The sequence below is a fragment of the Phalacrocorax aristotelis genome, chromosome 1 (genome assembly GCF_949628215.1).
Source record: "Phalacrocorax aristotelis chromosome 1, bGulAri2.1, whole genome shotgun sequence".
NCBI lineage: Eukaryota > Metazoa > Chordata > Aves > Suliformes > Phalacrocoracidae > Phalacrocorax > Phalacrocorax aristotelis.
The window spans coordinates 168,635,824-168,658,021 of NC_134276.1; the positions used below are offsets into that span (position 1 = coordinate 168,635,824).

At 42.5% G+C, this 22,198-nt stretch overlaps 1 protein-coding gene across 4 annotated transcripts; it reads right to left on the bottom strand.

Moving 5' to 3' along the window:
- Nucleotides 1-7,205: 7,205 nt before the first annotated feature.
- MRPL42 (mitochondrial ribosomal protein L42) lies at nucleotides 7,206-20,540 on the bottom strand. Of its 4 annotated transcripts, XM_075080649.1 has the most exons (7): nucleotides 20,152-20,342; nucleotides 19,644-19,878; nucleotides 18,718-18,880; nucleotides 13,282-13,345; nucleotides 12,224-12,308; nucleotides 10,790-10,953; nucleotides 7,206-9,632 (listed from the first exon to the last, which is right to left on the bottom strand). In XM_075080649.1, exons 3-7 carry the CDS (start codon nucleotides 18,797-18,799, stop codon nucleotides 9,587-9,589), a joined length of 441 nt encoding a protein of 146 aa, XP_074936750.1. In that variant the 5' UTR covers nucleotides 18,800-18,880; nucleotides 19,644-19,878; nucleotides 20,152-20,342; the 3' UTR covers nucleotides 7,206-9,586. The 4 variants fall into 4 exon arrangements, with proteins under 4 accessions (XP_074936750.1, XP_074936746.1, XP_074936749.1 ...); XM_075080645.1 differs by lacking the exons at nucleotides 19,644-19,878; nucleotides 20,152-20,342 and adding an exon at nucleotides 20,362-20,540; XM_075080648.1 differs by lacking the exon at nucleotides 19,644-19,878 and having other exon boundaries at nucleotides 20,152-20,378.
- Between the last annotated feature and the right edge of the window lie 1,658 nt (nucleotides 20,541-22,198).

Here is a 22,198-nt window from a genome sequence, read left to right on the forward strand (position 1 = left end):
GATTTTAATCCCTTACCATATGTGACTTGAAGTCCTTAGATGCCCTCTACTGCCGTATACCAGAATTAACAGATGGCTCTGTGTAACCAAATTCAGATTTGCTGAAGTTTGTTATTATCTCCCTGTCTTTGTAAGTGAATGGGGGAGGGGAAATAATAGCCATAATTATTACAAAATATGCAAAGCCTTTTATAAAGTGTGACTTTGGGCTAGACATCTTTTCTGACTTTCAGTGCTATTGCCCCTTATTTCAAAATTTTAATGATATTTTTAGCATTCTTTTCAGAGCTCACTTCTCTGATAAATTATCCCTCTGGGAATAAATCTGATCCAGAAAGATGCCTGAGGCACAGCAGAATTTTTCCCCCGCGTTTCAGGCCACATCATGTCAGACAGAAGGAAGCTGCAAGACCTGCTGCTGTAGATCAGTCTCTGTTCTGGGAAGGAACTAAAGGATGCATTTAGCCATCGGATGTATCGTTTGCATGCAACAGAACAGCAGGCAAGAGCCTCTGTCTAAAATGGAACAAAAATGGAATTCCTGTCCCATGTTTGCCTGCTTTATGACAGTTTTTGTGTGCTGGCTGGCACAAAGCAATCCCACGTCAAACCGACAAAAATCCTGGAGGGAATCACTCTCCAGGCTCTAAGAACCAAGTGTTTCTTGGTACTTGAGCTTCTGCTGCGTTGGTTGTTACAGCTACTTTTCCCTTTTGTAAGGAAAACACAGCAAAGCAATCCCACCTTTAATTTCCTGGCCCGGGTTCCTAACACTGATTTTACTGAGTGGGTTTGGTCCAAATGAAATCAGCAGCCACATTTTGCATACATTTTTAAACACACCTGACCTTTCTGAGGACAGTCTTTTACTGTTCGTTTTACTCTAGGTGGTTGCCAGTGATGTTACAGATAGAAGCAAGCACAGCAGGAGGGAGCGGGAGCTTCCCAGCGGAACACGTGACAGTGGGGATCTGCTCCAGGTGAGTGAAGGGGGGCGCGTACAGAGGACATGCAGCAGCGCCTCTGCCGGGCTAATAAAAAGATAAAGCATCGTGGGTTCATTGAAGGGGTGAGCTTTCACACTGTGCTTTCTTTGCTCTCCAGCACAGTCCTCCACTTTCAGGCACACTGGTCTAGAATGTGCTACTTAGATTTTTTAGGAACTTTTGTAGTTTTTCCAGGACGTAATCTCGAACTAACAGAAGTCCCTAGCAAGTTCTTGTTGTGAATGGGGGCTTTGTCCTGTGAGACTATGTCTGCGAACGCCTGTCTCTCTATTAGCCACTGCATAGAAGGCTGAAACATGAATTTGTTCATATGCTTTTGTTTTCAACATGTTCATTCCTTCAAAACCCCCCCTTTCTCCAAGAAGTATTTGAAGCTCTTCAAGTCTTCCTGGCAGGTGGACTATATATTGTTATGACGGCATCATACCACCCAACAGTGTGGTCCATTGCATATATTTTTACTAGATCCATATTTTTCCAATTTCTTCGTGTTCTTTCAATGGCATTTTTTTTCTATCCATCAGGGAGTAGAATCCTGCATTCACAGAATGTAAATAACAGCTGTTTCCACTCAATTTGCATTTACATACTTAACACTTCAAAATAGATTATTTCCAGAAGCTTTCACGATCTAGTCAAAATTCTTACTTAGTGAGAGGTACTAGTGAGATGTTAATGAAATCCCTTTGGACGGGCTGATGGAAAAGATGCAGCAATGACAATGAAATTCCCCAAACGACTGATCAGTTATGCTCCTGACAGTTACGCTGCAACTATCAGCTGAAGTGTATCTTTTATTCTCCTTGGGCATTTTCAGGATCAGTTCCTTGGGCTGTTCTAAGGGGGCGAGAGTATGCCAGGTGAGGAGATGAACTGTGAAAAAAGCTGTGCTGAACTGGTAGTGTATTTCTTGCAAAATTCATTTACCATCGGAGTACAGCTGAAAAGGAAAAAAAACCCAGGGCACCTGGCAAGCTATGTGAGGTGAACAGCTTATTTGCCAGTGTCACAGATTTTAAAAGAAATAAACCCCTCGTGTCCTGAGAATAACTGAAAAGCAGCTCTTTAATTTGTTTTTTTTTTTTATACTGCTATTTTCTTTTGTTGACATTTCACTAGCCTTGAAATGGAAACTCAGCATTTTTATTTAGTAATGCCTAAATGACGTTTTTAAGAATTATGTTCAATTATTGGGTTTTTTCCTCCAGAAAACTTTGAAAGCATTCCACCTCAGTTTTTGCCAAATGCCTCAACCTGAACTGTTTCTTTAGATTTCTTTGATCCTCCGAAAGCTCAGAAGTACAGAACGTTGACATTTAGTGACCTTTAGTACGGTTCATTTACTCTGATGATGTGGACTGTTGAAGATGCTTGCTCCTAAATCCACATTTTGTTTGAAGTTGCAGAAGTGCACTTTCTTCCCTGCATATTTAATTTTGTTTATCCAGAAGAAAAATCCTTTTCTTTTTACAGGAGTCTCAACTGGGGCATCTTTGAACTGGATGAGACACTCCTGATGACTCAAGTTGTTTAGAGAGCAGTAATTATGCGTGTGAGTTGCTGGTTTTCCATGTCTCGATAAGCCTGTGCCAGACACATTCAGACTGTTGGAACAGCTGAAGACAATCTGAGCTCAGGTTGTCAGTAAAAACCATGTGGGTCCCAAGTAGCTGATTTCAGAGGGCACGCTTGTATTTCTAAATAAAAAAAAGTCCCAGATGCCCAGAGGACCAGCTCATATTCACACTAGCTGGGATCAGTTCCCTCGAGAGCAGACTCCTATATTTACATCCCACAGTGCTCCTTGGACCCTTACTGGTGCCCCTACAGACCCAACACGTAATTCTGGTTTTTGTGTCTCTTTCAGTTTGAAGTATCTGAAATTACCTGAAAATGTACTGCAGTCTGTGGGAATGGTGCTTTCCTAGCATTAAAGTGAGGGTACGCACTACATGTTTTGGGATGCGGTCATGTTTGAGGGTGCACAATCAGCTTGAGGAGTTCAGAAGAGCACACAGGGTAAAGTCAAAGAAGATGGGATCTTGGGAGCAGTGCTTGGTGTGAACTCTGCTTGCAGGGGTGTGCAGCTGTTGCTTTCCAGAGGGCTAGGTGGAACAGGGGGGAAGAGGCGTGGGGATCAGCAGCCGGAGCCTGCGCTTGCTCTCCAGCTGGCAGCAGTGAGGACATGCTCAGAGGGACCCTGAGGATCAGTCTGCTGCTGGGGACCGCCTCCGGCTGAGGTGAAGTGTAGGCACAGGTATTATGACTGCAGGATAAATGCTTCGTTCCTGGAGAAATACAAGCTGCTTACGTATCATTTCCACAGTCATGAGTTAAAACCTTGGTCATATTGAAGCAGAACACTCACCCAGTTCCAACGATTCAAGGCTTTGCCCTCGGTCTGGACAAGGACTGGCTAAGCACCGTGTAGGTACGATCCACAGCTGCTCTCCATCAGGACCAACATCGCTCCTGCTCCTCTCTTCACAGGCCACCGTGTCACCTTTTGGCCTTACCAGTGGCCTCTGTGGGCTCATATCAAATCTTTTTCTTCAACAAATATAGCCACATAAAGTCAGTGAATTGTAACCCATGCAGCCAACGTACAGCATGTTTATTTTAGTAGATTTGAATATATGCTCTAGAAAGGGAATTTCTCTGCTCTTTTTCTTATCTCTGCTCATGGTGAACTTACCATGAATTTTGTTCGCACTGTGCCTCTACTCTGGATAGAAAATCCTTTTCTTAATCCAGTTCTAAAATTTGTGGAACTTGCTGCCACCCTCAGTTCCCCATCACTAATGCCAGGTTTTTAACTGTATGAAAAATGGCATGGGGAAAAGGGAGTTTTATAAAGATATGACACATTCTTGGAAAATAACAAGTGAACTCAAACCAGTCAGGACAAAAAATTACAAAATAACAAAAAAAAAAGAAAAGGGATGTGAAGCCTTACACTACTGTACCCTGACCGTTAACTAATGAGGGGTCACGGAAGATTTTCTCCTGGCATTATTTTATTATTCAGTTGAAATCCTCCGTGTGTCTTCACTAAAGCAGGTGAAGGTCACTGCTGCAGCACAGCTCTGATCCAGTATAACCCCTACAGATGCTGACTTCAGAAAGATGCTGCTTGGCTTATTTTTTTAAACGAATACAACATAAATTTGAATAATGAGGACTAGCAGTATTTAAGGAACACTAATCTTTACATGAAGCTAGACAGCTCTGTTTTGTTAGCATCAATGAGTGGGAAATACAGGTTTGTACTGTAGGATCATGCCTTAATAGTCTAAGCTTTTACTTCAGTTAGTTTTTATTCTACATAATGGCTTAATGCAGTAGCCTAATTAACAGTCACTTTTCACTGTTCATCTGAATTTTCTGTGATACTTACTTTTATTAGTTTTGGCAGAAGAGGTGCTAAAACCCAGCTCTTCCAGAATTCTTTTTCTCATATTTTGCTGGTAGGGAGATTCTTTTGCTGAGGAACCATAAACTTTGTTAGCAGTCAAAACTGGCCTTATTTAAAATGTTAAACTGCCTCTGACCCCAGACTGTTCTTCATCTTGACAAGCAGTAAAGCTGCATATAAGCACAACTCTCTTCTGAATTTATTACTTTGATTTTTCAGAAAGCCTTGTTGGCAAAGTTTCTCAGCTCTGTTGGCCATTCCAACCTCCTGTGGTGCCTCTAGGTGATGAAAAACTTTGTGATACATTGATAGTAATTTCTTAGCTACCTCATGACACTTAATAAAGTGGTACCTCAGGCCACAAACTTTTACTTCTCTAGAAGCCACGCCACGCAAAATTGGCAACCAGATGTGCTGTTTGGTTCATGCAGCTTCCACATAGCTCCCACCTTCTAATGAGCGGTGGCCTAACAGCTGTAGCTACATACAGCAGAACTAATGTTCTATGTAAATTGTATTTAAGTTTTAGATAATTCTGTGCAAATTGCCCAGTAAATTATCACTTATTATGTTCATTTTTTAGAAGTGCCCAGAGGTAACAGTTGGAATCATGAGCTCATTAGAAGAGCTGCTATAAAGATCCATAAAATAAGTAACTATCTTACTTCTCCTGTGACTACACACCAAATGAAACAAAAAAACAACAGCCTAGGTATTATCTTTTAGCATTGGGGGTTGATTAAATATAAGGAGGTGAGATTGAAATCCTATAAACAATTTATTAAAAATTCCAAATTAAATGTGTGTGAATTACTCTATACAGAAAACAGAGTTCCTGTATATGGACTATGTGCTATTGAAGGCTAGCAGAAACAGCAAAAATGTTTTTACATGGAGTATTTATCTTTTACAATGTTTTTAAATTAAAAAAAAAAACACAACAAAAAACAGACAAGAGAAGGGTAAGAGTGCTTTCATTTGCTCCGATGCAGGTATCTGAATCTCAGCTAAGCTTCATCCTCCCTTCACAGACAAGAAGGAAAAAGCACCTCCAGACAATTTGTGTGACATATTCTAGACAATAAAATCTTAAAATAAGATCAACTGCCTTGTGTAGGTACTTTTTTGTGTCAGCTGACTAATGGGAGCCTACAGAGATTAACTCAGGCTTCAATGGCTAATTAGTAACTGTCTCAATCTTGGGGATGAATCCAACTTTAATGTATTGTAGGTACACAGTTTGTCTGACATTTATTCTAGTGAACGGTGGGCTTTATGTCAATGTTATTATACTGTAGTGTTAAAATATGCATCCTCTGTTACAGAAGAGGAAGGCAGTCTACATCTATGTGATCTCGTCATTGTATAACTTTGTACTGGGCTTGAGGGTAGAACGAGGATGTGAGAAATGACAGCAGGGCAGCACCTAAACATGAAGACTGGAATAACTGAGCAATGCAGCGTTGGCCTTAAGCAGCAGTCATTACTCTGATTTATAACAGATCTGCCTGCAGCACTGATTTATTCTGGTACAGCAGAATTTAGACATGGCAGCCAGAAGTCAGACCTATCCCAACAGTAAATGGACAAGAAGGGAACCTCCCTATAGGACAGAATAACTGGGGGGTGGGGGGGGTGTGGATGGATGGATGGATAACTGCTCCCTCCATTACAGTCATGAGGAACTGAAGCACAATGACACAAAACTTGTGACATGGGTGCGTCTGGCATTCAGGTCCTGTTACTGTGCCACTGTTGGCCCATTTTTTTCAAAACCGGGAGTGCAGGGCATTTTTTGTGTCGGCGTGAACACACATCTCTGCTACACTGTACACTAGTCAAACCGGTCAAAGCAAACGGGCAAGTCCCGCACAAGAACCCTTGACCCTTTGAATCCAGCCACTTTCTGACCTGCTGGGAAGTTCCTTTTCCTTAAGTTCTTACAAATTTAAAGAGCACCTAATGCATGTCTCTCATACTGTTACATTTGATACAGTGAAATCCTGTATGGTTTCAGGCAAAGCCAGTGCAGAGTGGCGCTATTGTGCAAGATTGCCTCCTGGTGGTAGGACCGAGAATCTGCAGAACAACAGAATTTGCACATACAAAAGGCAAAAAACGTGTTTTAAAAGCATGCTTCGTTTTTTAATTCCGGTCTAAGCAGAGGAGGTGAAAGAATCTTTTCTCACTAGGACGTCGAGATAAATTGAACTGCGATTTAAACGGTCTGAACTGAGAACAAACACTTTGATACTTGACTGAAACAGAGTTTTCTAATGGCATGCTAGGAAGCAAAGCCCGAGAAGGCCTTTAGTGAGACATTAAACCCAAGAGAAATCAGTAAGATGTACCCAGCTGTACACTATCCACGGGAACGAGCCTAGTAAGGTCTGAGACCCTTAGTAACTGCTAGATACAAAGCGAACCGGTAAGTGCCTTAAAAGGGATACAAAGACACCAGAGCAGACTTAACATTGTAAATTCCATGCAACTGAAGTTTTCAGCTACAAAGAACAAGAGCAACAGAAAACAGAAATCCCAGACTTTCAGATGGATTATTCTTTTCTGTAGAAGTGGGACAAGAATCAACTGGATGGATTTCTAGTTCCAAGTTTTCGAGTGAAGAGAAACAGACACTCAGACAGCTTTATGTTGTTGTTCAAGACCTAGAAAATCAGGAGGACAGCTTGGAATTACTGTGAGAGTAGGATTTTGCCTGACCCAGGACAAAGACTTAGTAGACGAGAACATAAAAAGGTCAAAAATGGCAGCGTAATTCAGGACACGATTTTAAAGTATCAATTTTATGAATTAATGTAATAACAAAATGGCAGAGGGTACATGTAACAAAAGTGTGTTTGAAGCTGTTTCCAGTAACTGGTCAGAAGAGGAAGTACTTTAAAGATATAAGTCGAGTACATTATAGATTTTTAGCCCTCAAGATGCCAGAAAAGCATCCAAAAATGTTTGGGAAACATTGAGAAATCCAACATTTCTACAGCAATTGTGGATGTTTGATCATAGGCAGGGTTTGACAGGCAAGGACAGACAAATGTGGTTAACAGAAGGTTTCTGTAAACCAAAATGTCTTAATAGTATTAGGCAGCAATAAGCAAAAGTATCAGGGAGAAGGAGGGGGAAAAATAATTGGAAGTTTAAATTAATCCAAGGGTATCTTTTCTTACACTGGAGTAAAGTCAAATGGTGACAAATTAGGTCTCAGCTTTCAAAAAATAAAAGGCGCTCAATTCTATGCAGTGGAATGTAACAAAACACTAAACATGAGATGTAAACGTCTCGCTTACGGACCACTGTCAGTACCAGGCACCACGAATTGATTAAAGTACTAAAATTTGTTGTTCTACAAATTACTAAAAACTATTTTTGAAGTTATATTCCAGGCAGAAAAAATAATTATTTTCATGCGATTGAACTTGCAGAGCAAGCAGCGATCCTTTTCATAGACACAGCAGACATTCCTTCACGATAGCATGTTTGTTATCACACGAGCAGCAGCACATCGTATAATATGGAGCCAAAATCACTTGGCTGATGGAGGCTTAAACACGGACTCAGATGTCTTACAAGCATAGCAGAGAGAATAAGCAAAACGATTTTATGCTCTGCCATGATAAATCATTATCAGCTAACTGGCATTCAGATTTAAAAACACATTTTTTAACATAATACCAAGATAAGCACTTAGACTAGCTTTATGTAAGATTCCCCAGAAGAATTTAAAGGCACTCTTTTGACATGCATTCAGCATTACTTTTTTTCACAATTAAAGGAAATTCAAGGAAAAAAGGTTATTTAGTAATAACTTTAGAAAAGTAAGTGTCCTTTTTAGTAACAATGACCAGGATTAGAGACTGTACATGGTCTTCCACGTGCAGCAAAATGTGTAGGTAACACATGCTGGCAAAATGACACTAGACTAACACGAGACAAGAACCTTCCTGTCTTGTCCAAGTTGGAAAGGAAATACAATCAAAATGTATGACATATATGGGATAATTATTTTCTGATTATTTATTAGGATCTCCTAGGAAGGCTTAACAGAGTCACTGGGATCTCTGCAGAGGCACAATGTTCCAAGCTAGCACTTTCTATCAGAAGACTGATGCTTAAAACTGTAGACTGGAGCAAACAATCTCCTTTTCCTGAGAAAAAATGCTGGATGACACAGAATATTTTAACAGCAGAAACATTTAAGCGCTATAAAATGCTAAAGCTGTGAAGTAGAATCGGACCAAATTTCTTTAATTTAAAGCATTTTATATAGTTCAGGGCCAATCCTTCCCCCTAGGTAAGGTAGAAAGAGCTGGGAGTCTTCACCAATTGCCTTGCTGAGGCAAAGAACTCTCCCTCCCCGAGCGACAGCTATTCCCATTTATATATGAACAGAGCATCCTCACTGAAGGGGACTTGGGGCGGGTTTAAAAGAAAACCAGAACAAACCACAAATGTGCACAGAAGTTACCTCAGATATTTAGGAATGCTGGGTGATTTAGAAGGGTGAGTTGTTATGCCTTGGAAGCTCAAATTTAAGCAAGCTGGCCAGTTTTCAGTACATGACATTAGCTTTAAATACAATCACTTGGCTGATGTAGGATTAAGCATGGAATGAGATACCTTTCAAGCATAATAAAAGAAGCAAAACTATTTCACTGTTTTCGTAAATACCTCATAGTATTTTCCATAAATATTACTTCATAAATACCTCAGTATTCAAGCTTATCTGCATTCCAGTTACTAGATTTCTTAAAAAAAAAAACACGAAATCCCCCAAAATAACACCAAACTCTAACATGTCCAGCTCCAGACTCGCCATTTTGACACAATACTTCCTTGCGTTCACTTTACCAATGATAAGCCTCTGACCTAGTTTACTCGGAGCACTTCATCACCTGTTACACCCAGTTCTGACATGAGCACATCCACTGACTGCACGTACACAATAGCCTTCGCTGGATCCTTGTTTCGGGAGTGCGGTTTTGTTGTTTTTCTACAGTCAACTGATTGAAATAGAAAATAACAAATTTCTTTAAGCATGTTTTAGTTCTATCACTCACACAGAATTGCCCAAACATCTCATTTTCTGTAATTTTTATTTCCAATACAGATTAATAGCAAAGTGCTGACAAACAACAAGTTATCTTAATTATCTGTCTTTAGGAGGATTAGGATTCCTGCGTCTTCTGTGATACCTAGAAGAAAAAAAGGCTGCAGTGAATGCAAGCTTTGGAAAGTCTTTGATTCTCCTGCTATTTCCCCCCCCCAGTGAGTGATCTGGAGGTTACACAAGCAAGCAAAACACGAGCACAACCCATCACCACTCATTAGATGTCATCTCTGTTGTTTGTGGGGTTACATAACGCTAACTCATTTCCACCGCTGCATCTGGTACAAGCACGCAATAATCCAATCAGTTCTACAGCTGAATAGGTACAAAGGCTGCTGTTTCTTCTTGATCTTTTGTGTGAAGTTAATTTTATTACATGTTTAGCTTTTCCTTTGCCTAAAATGACTGCTACAGAACAAAGAGACTTGATCTTTAATGGAGTTATGCCACACTGTACGTCAAATAGTGTAATAATTTGCAAACTAACAACCAAATTCTTCGCAACAAAAGTGATCCCTACTTTCCTCTTCATTACCTGCCCTAAAACAAGGAAGATCCTGTTTGATGCCCATTAAAGTGATGGCTACCCTTTGGCCATAGGAAGTTCTACCATTTCATTCCCTTTATCTACTCTCAAAACAAAATAATTAAAAAGCTTTCTGTGGACAAAATAAAAACAAAATTCCACCTGCATCAAGTCTCCATAGCTATCAAGTTAGCAGCTACCAAAAGGTGTAGTAACACGGCGTGGAAAGAAGTAGCACAAACTGGAATGCCATTTGCTTGCAGTGGCATATCTGGATGTATATCGTTCCTCTTTAAGCTCTGTCATGCATATTTGCACCTCTCCTCTTCACTTTCTGAATACAAGGCACACCAAGGATGCTTTTCACCATTTCAGATGAAAAACCTCTACTATTCTTAAGTCTGAGAATCATCCGTTAAGCTCTTTTCCGAAAAGTTGTTAAGGAAGAGGCAATGCATGTTTCCAGGCTATATTTGGTTATATCCATGGAGGGCATTTTACACACTAGATTCTCTTAAGCTGACTTCACTTATGCAACTTAAATAAATCACTTGAACCAGTAGCTATCTAGGTGGTATGAGAAATTCCTACTCTGTGATATATTTAAAACAGTATCTTGTCTCACATGACTTATCCCAGGTTGAATCTAGTAATTAAATTACTCTTTTATCTCCTTTTAAATCCAAAGGAACAAACACTGGAAAGAAAATGCTTACTGTCCCACAGGATACCAGCGATGTTTTGTTGTGTAAAACATTTTGCTGAGCTCTTCAATTGTAGGACCTCTGTTGTTCTTTAGCTCTTTTTCATTCAATCTGGATTTCAAAACCTGATCAAGGGTTTCTTCTTTATTATTCACTGGGTCTGGCCGTGGTATGGGCTATGAAAACAATAGGATATATATTTCCTTTTTCTCCTTTTCTTGAGAAAAACAAAAAGCCAAACTATATAGATAGCATTACAATTTACTCCTAATAGCTGAAACCAAAGGAATACAGAAGAATAATTGTAATTGTAAAGTCTGTTTACTCTCCACCAAAACCACACCACTGTGTCTAGAAACATCTAATTACCGCGGGTGCTACAGCGGATTACCCTACCCCTAACATCAGCACTGCTGTCACCATTATTGCTGAGCTCTTCTTTCCAATTCTCTTGCTGAATCATAAGCTTAAGTTCTACTAATACAAAATACTCAAATACTCATTCCTACTAAAAAATTTATTCCACATTACCTATGATCATCATCGCTGAAAAAGCTTTTAGATGATTTGTACCTTGGAGAAGAATGCCACTTCCTAAGTTTTTGTGCATCTGCTAAGACCATGACGTTTGTTCTTCTAACTACTAGCACGGTTACAACTATTTTTCCTTCTTTTAGTCTTTTATACCCATTTTTCCTGAAAGACATGCAACTGATAAATTTAAAAATACTAATATGTAAGTTGCAGGCAGAGAGTGCTAATATGTTTTAAGTTTTCAATGGAGAATTTTCACACTAGGTACTTCAGCAACGTAGCTACCATTTGCAGAATTTTACTAGCACATGAGAACTGGAAATTGAAACAAAAAGTGTACACTAGAGAAGGTTATCTAGACATACTTTCATCAGTATAAAGAACACACTGAGAGTACTACTGATAGATAAAAATTCAATATTTACAATTTTTTTGTGGAGTTTATGAACCCAGAGTACTGAATGGAATTTAAAGCATGAGTTGGAGAAAGCAGCAGAAGTAGCACTCCTGTGTACCCCCCTGGCCAGACTGCTGCATCTGTACGCAGCAGGACGTGTGAACTATAACCTGCATTCCAAACATCCTCTTTGAGGGGAACGCTCATGGACAGACACTAGTTTTCTCCATAGTGCACAAGTATTTGAGTTCTTCATTTAATTCTGTTTGGGTTACTACATGCTGTGATATCTGAGCATTTCTTACTCTGCAACTTTCCTTCCACTCAGCTAAGAATAAGGTCCTCCTTGTGGCAGCAGCTATATTCATCATTCACTCACTTCACAGACACGCTGAGCAGTAATGAAAAGTTCCTCAGCATTTCAAATTAAAAGTAGATGCCCTAAAGAATCAAAATTATTAACTACTTATGCCTTTACAAGAGTAAGAAATAGAAATGTATACATTTGGACGTACTTTTGTATGCTCATATGGAATCTCAAGCGAAGGGTGGTAGCAGACAATTGTCTTCAAATCTGATGTCACCGCAAGTTCCACTTTGCTATAAAAATAAGAACTTACACTCTTAAATATATCCCTTAAAATTTTCAGAAATGCTGAGCAACTGACCAGCCCAAGTCCCAAAGAAAAACAGACTTGGCCCTGCATTTATGAATTCTTAAGAATCTTCTCTAAAATAAACTGTTATAAAAGTCACAAATACTTGATCTGAACTTCCTCTTTTTTCTTTTCCCAGCCATCTTCAGGTTTCCTTTTTTGGATGGAGAGCAAAAAAAGAGCTAAAATAAAGTATTAAAGATAGCTGGAAATATGGGCTGGAAAAAATCTTTAACACTTCGAATAATTACATCTAAAACTGTAGCAATGCAAGGGGGCAGTGATCATCAGTGATACTTAGGACGGTGTGCCTTTATAAGAAGCATGGCGCCTACAAATGAAAGAGTAGAAAACAAAGCTCTGTTTGGGGCTCCAGCTTTCATATTTGGTAAAAGATGATGAGCATGATGAACAAAAATTCCTACTGAGAGGTTCCGTGAGGGAGCACAACTCTCTTCTCACCTTTCTACCTGATTAACTTCCATGGCACATTAGCTTCCTAAAACCTTGTATGACACGGATGCTGCATTTCCCACTATATTTGTATCACCTTTTCTGGTTTCTACGCAAGTTTCCCACGCAGCAGCACAAAAACACCTGGACTATGTCCTAACAACAGCATCAGAGAAAATGACTGCTCTTAGCTACTTTTGCTCTTCCACGAAGAAAACTGCAGGGGTGCTGGGGTCACCACCATGTTTAGAATGAGTCCTGCCTTTTTAATTATGCTCATTTTTTAAAAGACTAACTTCATAATCATTATGATCGCAAACTGCACTTTAGTTAAAATTATTACACATATCCAAAACTGGCAGGAGACATATTTGATACCATTATATGACAACTTCACAACAGAAAAAGTAGCCCTGGAATAAACATTACATGAAAAGGCTACATATCAAAGCACGTTTAAGTACCAATTGTAGTCTTCAGGGAGAACCGAGTATGTAGATTTATGGCAAGCACGATACACAGCTCCATCTGCAAAAAAAACCACACAAAGAACACTGATGTAAAACCAAGCAGAGCTGTGCCAAGCTTAAGAATGTTTACATTTTCATTCTGTTCTAAGACGTAGTCGGGGATTATAATCATACTCAGTTTTAGATGGACAAAACACAAATACTGTCTAAATAGGAGTTCACTTTACTACACAGATTTCTAGTGCAATCAAAACAGTACCTAGGTCGCTATGGCCTACATTTACCTTCCCAACTGCATTGTTTTCCTAAGAAAAATCACAGTATGAACAAAATACCTATAGATTTCACCATTAGAGCATATTCTTTATATACGCAAAGAACATTACCTTATGTCTGACAGGGAAGATCATAATTCCATTCATAGCAATATTTATTATAAAAACCAAATTTGTACTTTGCTGGTGACTGCTATATATGCTACACAAAAGAGTAGCGTCATGGCTGCTGTAACAATACAGAACTTTACCCCTTTCCCCAGGTTTCTGTTGCTCCAAGGAAAGCAATCGCAAGAATAACAAGTAGTAACGAGGGACAACAGGATCCGGGACTGTACTAAGTAGTCTGAGGGAAGAGATTATCTTCCTCTACTCAGCATCTGTTAGACCACATCTAGAAACTACAGCCAGTTTGGGGTCCTTTCATTATTAGCATTATTAAAGATAAACCTGAATGAGTTCAGCGAAGGCCTGCCGAGATGGTCAGGGGCTGCAGCACCTGCCCTGTGCAGAGAAGCTGAGGGACCAGAGCTGGCTCAGCCTGGAGTAGAGACAGTTTTGGGGAAACCTAAGAGCGGCCCCCAGCAATGAGTATTTGGGTTACTGAGGAGAGGGAGTCAGTCTGTTCACAGCAGTGCATGGTGGGAGGACATGAAACAACATCCCTGAGTTGAAACGAGAGGCTCTGACTGAATACGTAGAGAAACATTTCCCTTCTGAGAGCAGCCAACCAGGGGGACTGGGGCCCGGGCAGATCTGTGCAGTCTCCGTCTTTGGAGCTGTCAAAGGCCCAGCTGGACAAAGCCCTGAGTGACCCAGTTTGATTGCAGAGTTGAGCCTGCTTTGAGCAGGAGATTGGACCACAGACCACCCAAAATCCCTTCCAACTGAGTTTTCCCACAATTCCGTTCCTACTTTTTCATAGAATCATTTAGGTTGGAAAAGACCTTTAAGATCATCAAGTCCAACTGTAAACCTAACGTTAGGTGTTAAACAGTAAGGGTCCCTTATATAGCAACCACACCATAGGCATCTTGCTTTCCACAGCTATGTAGGTATGCACGCCTAAGATGGGCCTGGAAGGTGTCTGTCGTTGACTTCTACCAGCAAACCCCATCCTTTACTGCCAGAACCTGACACAAATCCACATGTAAGTTTCTGAGCCCAGTGAAGCCCTCATTGCAGTGGGGCCTAACAGGATTCACCTGTCCCGATGGGGAAAACGTCTTTGAGTGTAAGCTGGTGGGACTGATTGACAGAGCTTTAAACTAGAATCAGTGGGGAATGGTGCTATCAACAGGATTGCAGTGGGTAAGCCAAGGGTTGGTACGGCACCGCTGGAGGGTGGCAATGCTCGTGGGAATATTTACACTGCTCCCGAGAGCACAGAGGGTGCAGGAGTGTAGCTGAAGTGCTTGTACACTGACGTATGCAGTACAAGAAACAAACAGGATGAACTGGAAGCCTTGCTCAGCTCCCAGAGCTACAATATCTTTGGTATTAGTGAGCCTGGGGGGAACGAGTCCCACAGCTGGAGTGCTGGGATGGAGGGCTGCAGGCTGTTCAGGAGGAATATGCAGGGCAGGTGAGGCGGAGGCATTGCACTTTATGTCAGGGAGAGGTTTGATTGCACAACCCTTACAGTTAGTGATGACGTGGTTGAGCACCTCTGGGTGAGGATTAGGGTGATAGAAAACAAAGGAGTTGTTGTAGTACATGTCTACTGCCAGTCATCTGGCCAGGATGTAAGCACTCACGAGTTATTCTATAGGCAATTAGGAGAAATTTCTGGCTCAGTAGCCCTTGTCCTTATGGGAGATTTCAACTTCCCAGACATCAGCTTGGAATATAATCCTGCTGTGGTGAACAAGTCTTGGAAATTGTTGAAGTTCGTAGGAGACAACTTCTTGTCACAAGTACTCAGTGGGCCAACTAGGAAAGACGCCCTCTAGACTTGCTGTTTGTGAATGGGGAATGACTCATGGGAGATGTGATGGTAGGTGGGCACCTTGACCACAGTGACCATGAAATGGCTGAGTTTGAAATTTTGAATGTAATGAGAAAAAAGGACAGCAGAGTTGCTACCCCAGACTTCAGGAGAGTAAACTTTAAGCTATTCAGGGAGCTACTTAGCAGAGTACCCTGGGAATCTGCTTTTGAGGGCTTGCAAGTCCACAAGTGCTAGCCAATCTTTGAGAACCACCTTTTAGAAGCACAGGGGCAGGCAATTCCACTGTGTCAAGCAAGTGGAGCAGAAGACTTGGCTCAGCTGGACAGGGAACTCCTTGTGGAGCTCAAGATGAAAAAGAAATTGCGTGATCTCTGGAAGCAAGGTCAGGCTTTGTGGGAAGATTAGAGAGGCACGGAGAAGATACGAAAGGCCAAAGCTCAGTTAGAGTTGAAACTGGCCAGTGTTGTATCAGATAACAAGGGCTTTTTTAAGTATGTTAATAGAAAGAGGAAGTCTGAAGAAAACATTGGACCAATACTTGTTGAAGATGGTCATCTGACTAATAGGGGTGAAGAAAAAGTGGAGCCATTCAGTGTGTCTTTTGCCTCAGCCTTTAATAACACTGGCAGCCCTTGCGCTGCCCCATCCCCTGAGCCAGGGGATCACAAGCGTGGAAAGAGTGACCTTCCGTTTGTGGACACTGAAGTTCTAAGGGACCAGCTGTATCAGCTGAATGTTCACAAGTCCATGGGGCCTGATGGGATTCATCCCACAGTACTGAAGGAGCCAGCGGTTGTTATGGCAGGACCCCCCTCAGCCATCTACCAATGGTCTGGGGAGGTCCCTGCTGACTGGAAGCCAGCCAGTGTTATTCCAGTCTACAAAAAGGGCACGCGGGAAGACGCAGAGAACTACAGACCTGGTAGTCTAACCTTAGTTCCTTGAAAAATTACAGAGAAGATTATACTGGGTAGTATTGAAAGGCATTTCAAGAAAATTGCAATCATCAGGCACGGTTAACATGGGTTCGCAAAGGTAAAGTCCCGTTTAACTAATTCGATACCCTTCTACAATAAGTTCACCCACCTAGGGGACAAAGGGCAAGCGGGAGATGTAGTTTTTCTGGATTTTAGTAAGGCTTTTGATGCTGTCCCTCACAGCATCCTTCTGGACAGGTTATCCAGCTGTGGGATGAGCAGGTTCACAGCGCACAGGGTGAAGAACTGGCTGAACAACAGGGCTCAAAGGGTTGCAGCAAATGGGGCTACATCTGGCTGGTCACCAGCGGTGTTCCTCAGGGTTCAATTCTGGGGCCAGTCCTGTTCAATATATTTATCAACAACCTGGATGTTGGAGTTGAACACACCATTAACAACTTTGCTGATGAGACCAAACTGGGAGGTGCTGTTGACTCTCTTGAAGGACAAGAGGCCTTGCACAGGGATCTAGATAGTTTGGAGCATTGAGCTATGGTTAATGGGGTGAGATTTAACAAGCTGAAATGCCAGATACTGCACCTGGGATGGAGTAATGCTGGGCACAAGTAGAAACTGGGAGGGGAGCGGCTGGAGAGCAGCCCTGCAGAAAGGGATCTGGGGGTGCTGGCCGACAGCAGGCTCAGTATGAGTCAGCAGCGTGCCCTGGCAGCCAAGAGGGCAAACCGCATCCTGGGGTGCATCACACATGGTATGTCAGGTAGTCAACTAGCCAGTCGAGAGGTGACTCAGTACTCAGTGTTGGTGCGGCCTCACCTGGAGTACTGTGGGCAGTTCTGGGTCCCACAATTTCAGAGGCATGTGAAGGTCCTTCAATGTGCCCAGCGGAGGGCAACAAAGCTGGTGGAAGGGCTGGAAGGCATGTCCTATGAGGAGCTGTTAAGGAGTTTGGGTATGCCTAGTTTGGAGAAAAGGAGGCTGAGGGGTGACCCCATTGCTCTCTATGGCTTCCTGAGGAAGGGAAGTAGAGAGGGAGGTGCTGATCTCTTCTCCCTGGTATCCAGTGATAGGATGCATGGGAATGGTTCACAGCTGTGCCAGGGGAGGTTCAGACTTGACATTAGTAAGCATTTTTTTACTGAGAGATGACAGGGTGGTCAAACACTGGAACAGGCTTCCTAGAGAGGTGGTCAATGCTCCAAGCCTGTCAGTGTTTAAGAGGCATTTGGACAATGCCCTTAAAATATGCTATAACTTTTGGTCAGTCATCAAGTAGTCAGGTAGTTGGACTAGATGATTGTTGTAGGCTCTTTCCAACCGAAATAATCTATTCTATTCTTCTACCACTACCCTTTAAGAACTGAGTTACGACCACAAGAATTAAGTTTTCGCAGGTTCTGAACCTTCTGTTTTCAAACAAGTCATAAACAGGTTTCAACTTTTTTCTGACATGCTATTTGTGTAGTCCATCTTTAGTTTTTATATAAATAGGTTTCTTCTTGGCTGTTTATAATGGAGGGGGAAGGCGTTCAGTGTGTCAAAATTGGGAAAGCTGAAAGAATCAAGATGAAACTTGTGTAGCTACTGTACTGTCAGAAATATTTTAGACATCAAATTCTAAAATTTAAATTTAGAAAAAAATATATATTTTAGAATTTCTGTTAGAACTTCCACGCTTCAGTTCTTTCAATTAAACCATTCTTTGTTACTAAGGTGGTGGGTTCTGGTAAAATATTACTGCCAAGAGTTTATATTTCTTCCTAAGTTTTATTTCCCCTCCTTCTCCTAAGATGTTAACATGTCTATTATATTTTCTCAATTCCTGTCATTTCTACCACCTTTGCTATCTCCCCTACATCTTTCTATTGACATCTAAAACATGGACAAAAATCTAAAAAATAATATTGCCTGTTTTCACTTGTTCTCCACTTATGTTAAGTAATGAGATTTTACTGTAACCTTTTCTCACCATTGTTTGTAAGACTGAAGAAATAAATTTAAATCTCCAAATATAATCAGTGGTAGAGCGGTAGTATTTACAAGCTAATTAGTAAATTAGAAGAGTGTCATATGTGGACCATGGAAGCCTTAAAAGAAAAAAACAAATCAAGATATCCTTGAATTATTAGCAGAGAACACAGAATATCAGACTTGATTCTCTTGAAATAGAAATTCACTTCCAATCTTCCATTACTTTAAACAGAATAGGAAAGAGGCTCTCAAAGAATGAATTTTAATACAGGACTTCTACAGTTTCATCACTACTTACTGTGCAGCGGCGCCTGCTTACAGATTGCTGCTGAACGCATCCAAAAGAAGCTGGACCACGCAGTTCTAAGTGATGTTGCCATGCTGACAGCAGACAGGAAACCAGTCCTGGACAAGATGGAACTCAAGCAGACCCTATATCCTTTCTTTCTGTAGAACACCCTCTGAAAGAAACCAGTTTCATAACTGTTCAGGGTACAAAAAACCAACAATTTAATTTCTGGAATATCTTAAGGATAAATAAAATTTGTGCAGTATATTCCTCATTATTTGTCAGTTGTTTAGAAGTCCTTATCACTTAAGATACTGGCACTTAATAGTCCTTAATAGTCAAACGTCATACAAGACTGGTTTCAGTGAGAGGTACTCTCTGAAGCTATGTCATTAACTTTAAAAAAAGTTTCCAAGCTTGGGTCTTCTCCAAGTTTTTCGGCTGGTACTCACCCACTTAAGTTTTGCATCCTTCGTTCTGTGCACTCCACAGAATTAACCCTGAAACATGTTTTTCTCATTCATGATGTAAATATCATTGGCCAGTATAAAAATAGAAGGACTTACAACTAACACTTGCGGTAGTTAAAAAGCTGTCTAAATGCAGGTGATTTCATCCACCTCAAAAGCAATATGCCTAAAAGCTATGAAACACTATTTAGAATACCTTAAATATTACCCCAAATTTCACAGGAGAAGGACACATATAAACACCTTAAGTTTTCATGACTTAAGTTTACAAAAAAAAAAATGCCTTGGATAGAAACTTAGTGATGCTTAAAAAAACATAACTGGAGACAGTTTAAAGACATATTTTTTAAAAATAAAAAAAGAAACAAGATCTATTTAAAACCACTTCGTATTCAGCGCTTAAGAACATCACCAGCAGCGCATATTTTAAAATTTCAGCAAATAGTTGTCCATCATTTTCTTTACCTGTTGCAAGTGCTGCTGAGGTTAGCGAAAACTGACACAGTATCTAAAAAGCTGTTCACAACCTGCCTTTGAAAGCTCGTCAACAGAAGAGGTGAGAAGAACGCGGCAGGTCTGGGCCGCCTCGTCAAGGACAGGGCTCGAGCACCGACCTGTTCTCGGCCTCACCTCCGGGACCGCTACAGCCTAAACCGCGACATCCCCACGCCCGGGGCGGCACACAGAGAGCTTAGTCTGCCTGCAACAAGCAGGAGCACAAAACCTGCTGTTTATAGGATTAAAGAAAATATTTAGCTTAAGAAAAAAAAAAAAGTCATTGATCCATCAAAGCGAGCAAAAGCGCCCGTTATAAAACCGGACCTGCGGACTAATTAAAAAAAACCCAACATCCCGAGTGTGAAGCACAAGGTGTGACCCCCTTGGAAGCGCATGAACTCCCCTCCCAGGGCCCGTACCGGAGGCCCAGCTCGCAGCCCCCTGCGCCAGCCGGGCGCGATGGGTCATTGCCTACCAAAGCAAAGCGGGGGGTGCGCTGCACTGCGCGGCCCTCAGGCGAGGCGGCCCGGCCCGAGGCCTCCTGACCCCTGCAGCCCGGCCGAGGCCGCGGGGAGCGCCTTCCTGGGCGCAGAGCGCAACGGCCGGCCCCGACAACCGCGGCCGGGAGGAACCGCCGTCGACCGCCCTCCCCCCCTGCTTCCGGCCGCAGCGGCGTAGCGCTCACCCGTTCGGCTGCGGCTGTCGCCGTCGGCTCGCCTCAACAGCCCGCCAACGGCGGCGGCACCGCGCGCCCTCCCGGTTCCGGCGCGGAATCGGCCCGCGGCACGCCGGGAAATGTAGTGCGGGCGGGTGGGGCCCACCCCGGGCGGGGCGGCCCGCCATGGCCACCGCCTGCCCCTCCTTCTCCCTCCCCGACCAGCACCGCCCCGGCAATAGGCCCTGAGGCGCTTCCGAATGCGGCGGAGCGGGGCGCGTCGCGTCGGGGCGGCCCGGCGCCGCCGGCAGCCGTTCAGCCCGGGGAGGGGGCGGCAGCGCGCCCGCCTGCCTGGGGATGTGCTGCCGCGTTGTAGTAGCTGCTCTACTCCTAGAATCTGAAGGGACATCTCTAACGTTACCAGTTACCTCACAGGCTTGTGAGCACGGCCTGCTTGCTTCCCGGGTTACATTACACAGCGGCTGCAGCAGCTCCCTCTGCTCAGCCTGCCTAGCCTTCGCACTACCCATCACACCTTTTCACGGGAAAGGCCTAGGTTTTATGCACACGAAATAGCACATTTCAGATATTTAAGGCTTGCTGAAAACTCAACTGAATGCCCAGGCATGCTGCTGCTCTGGGGCTCCTTGCTTTGCTTCTTTCAGAGACCGAGTCACAAAGCGTTTCAAAGACAGTGCAATATTTACACTACATTGATAAAAAACAAGAAGTAGAGACAACAATCAGTTATCCGACCTGCTGCTCTGGTACCTGAAATGGCTCCAGCACCGTGAGCTTTCACACGCACACGAAGCATCTCGGTAAGTCACATCGGCCGGCTGTGTCTCAGTTCCTTTCACAGAATGACTCTTTTGGAGAGTCTCAGATAGTGCCTCCTGGAAAGGCTGTAACCTCTTCCAGATATCTTCAACCCATTGCATCTTTTCTGGTGGTCCAGCAATTTCATGCAGTCGCCGGGGGAAGCCTCACAATTTCAGCAATGTCTGACTTTGTTCTGTAGCTGCAGAGTTGTAGTTATGCTGGTAACTTCCAGCAGTGTAGCAGAAGTGTAGTCAGAAATCACTAGTCAAGAGCTGATCATTCCCATTGGCAGTGGCAAAGGTTTCTTTCTGAATGTTTTTCCTGACAGTGGAAGATGGAAGACATCCATTCTGGGCCTTCTTGCTCTGTTATATTCAATAAGCCACAGAGAGAGGGGGAAGAGATGGGCCAAAATGTTTTACATGCTACTTGGAGAGATGCAGCCACAGTGGGAGATCGCATCACCACTGCAAGACTCCTCCATGTTTGTGGAGATCACTCTCTCCATCGTTCCCATCAAGTTTCTGCGTGTAGCTACAGAGGGGTCTGATCTGGGCTCAAGCACCAAACAGAAGCAACACAGTTATATGTACCTTCTGCTGTGTACCAGCTCGTTATTCCCACCAGGAAATCCTTGTACTAGGGTGAGGGCAGCCCTTGGATGAAGAACAGCCTTTTCAAGCTGAATGCAAGCAAGATAGCAGTTATACTGATGGACAAAGAAAATGTTGAAGATTTTAAGCTCAACAACAGTGTTGACAAAAATAAATAAATGGTTATAAACTGCCTGAAACAAGCACAGTCTGGAAATTAAAAGAAAGGAGTAAAACTCCATTTAAGGAGTGAGCTTCAGGAATATCTTGTCCATAGGCATAGTGGGGATAAACAGAGTTGGTTCAAAGCGACTCTTGCCGAGCTTATGACCAGGAGCAGATTGTGACAACAGGGGAACTGCGGCTTGGGATTCTTGCCTTTCTCCTGGACAGCAGCAGCGCGATACACCTGTATGCGAATGCACCTTGCTATGGTCCTGTAGCACAGAACG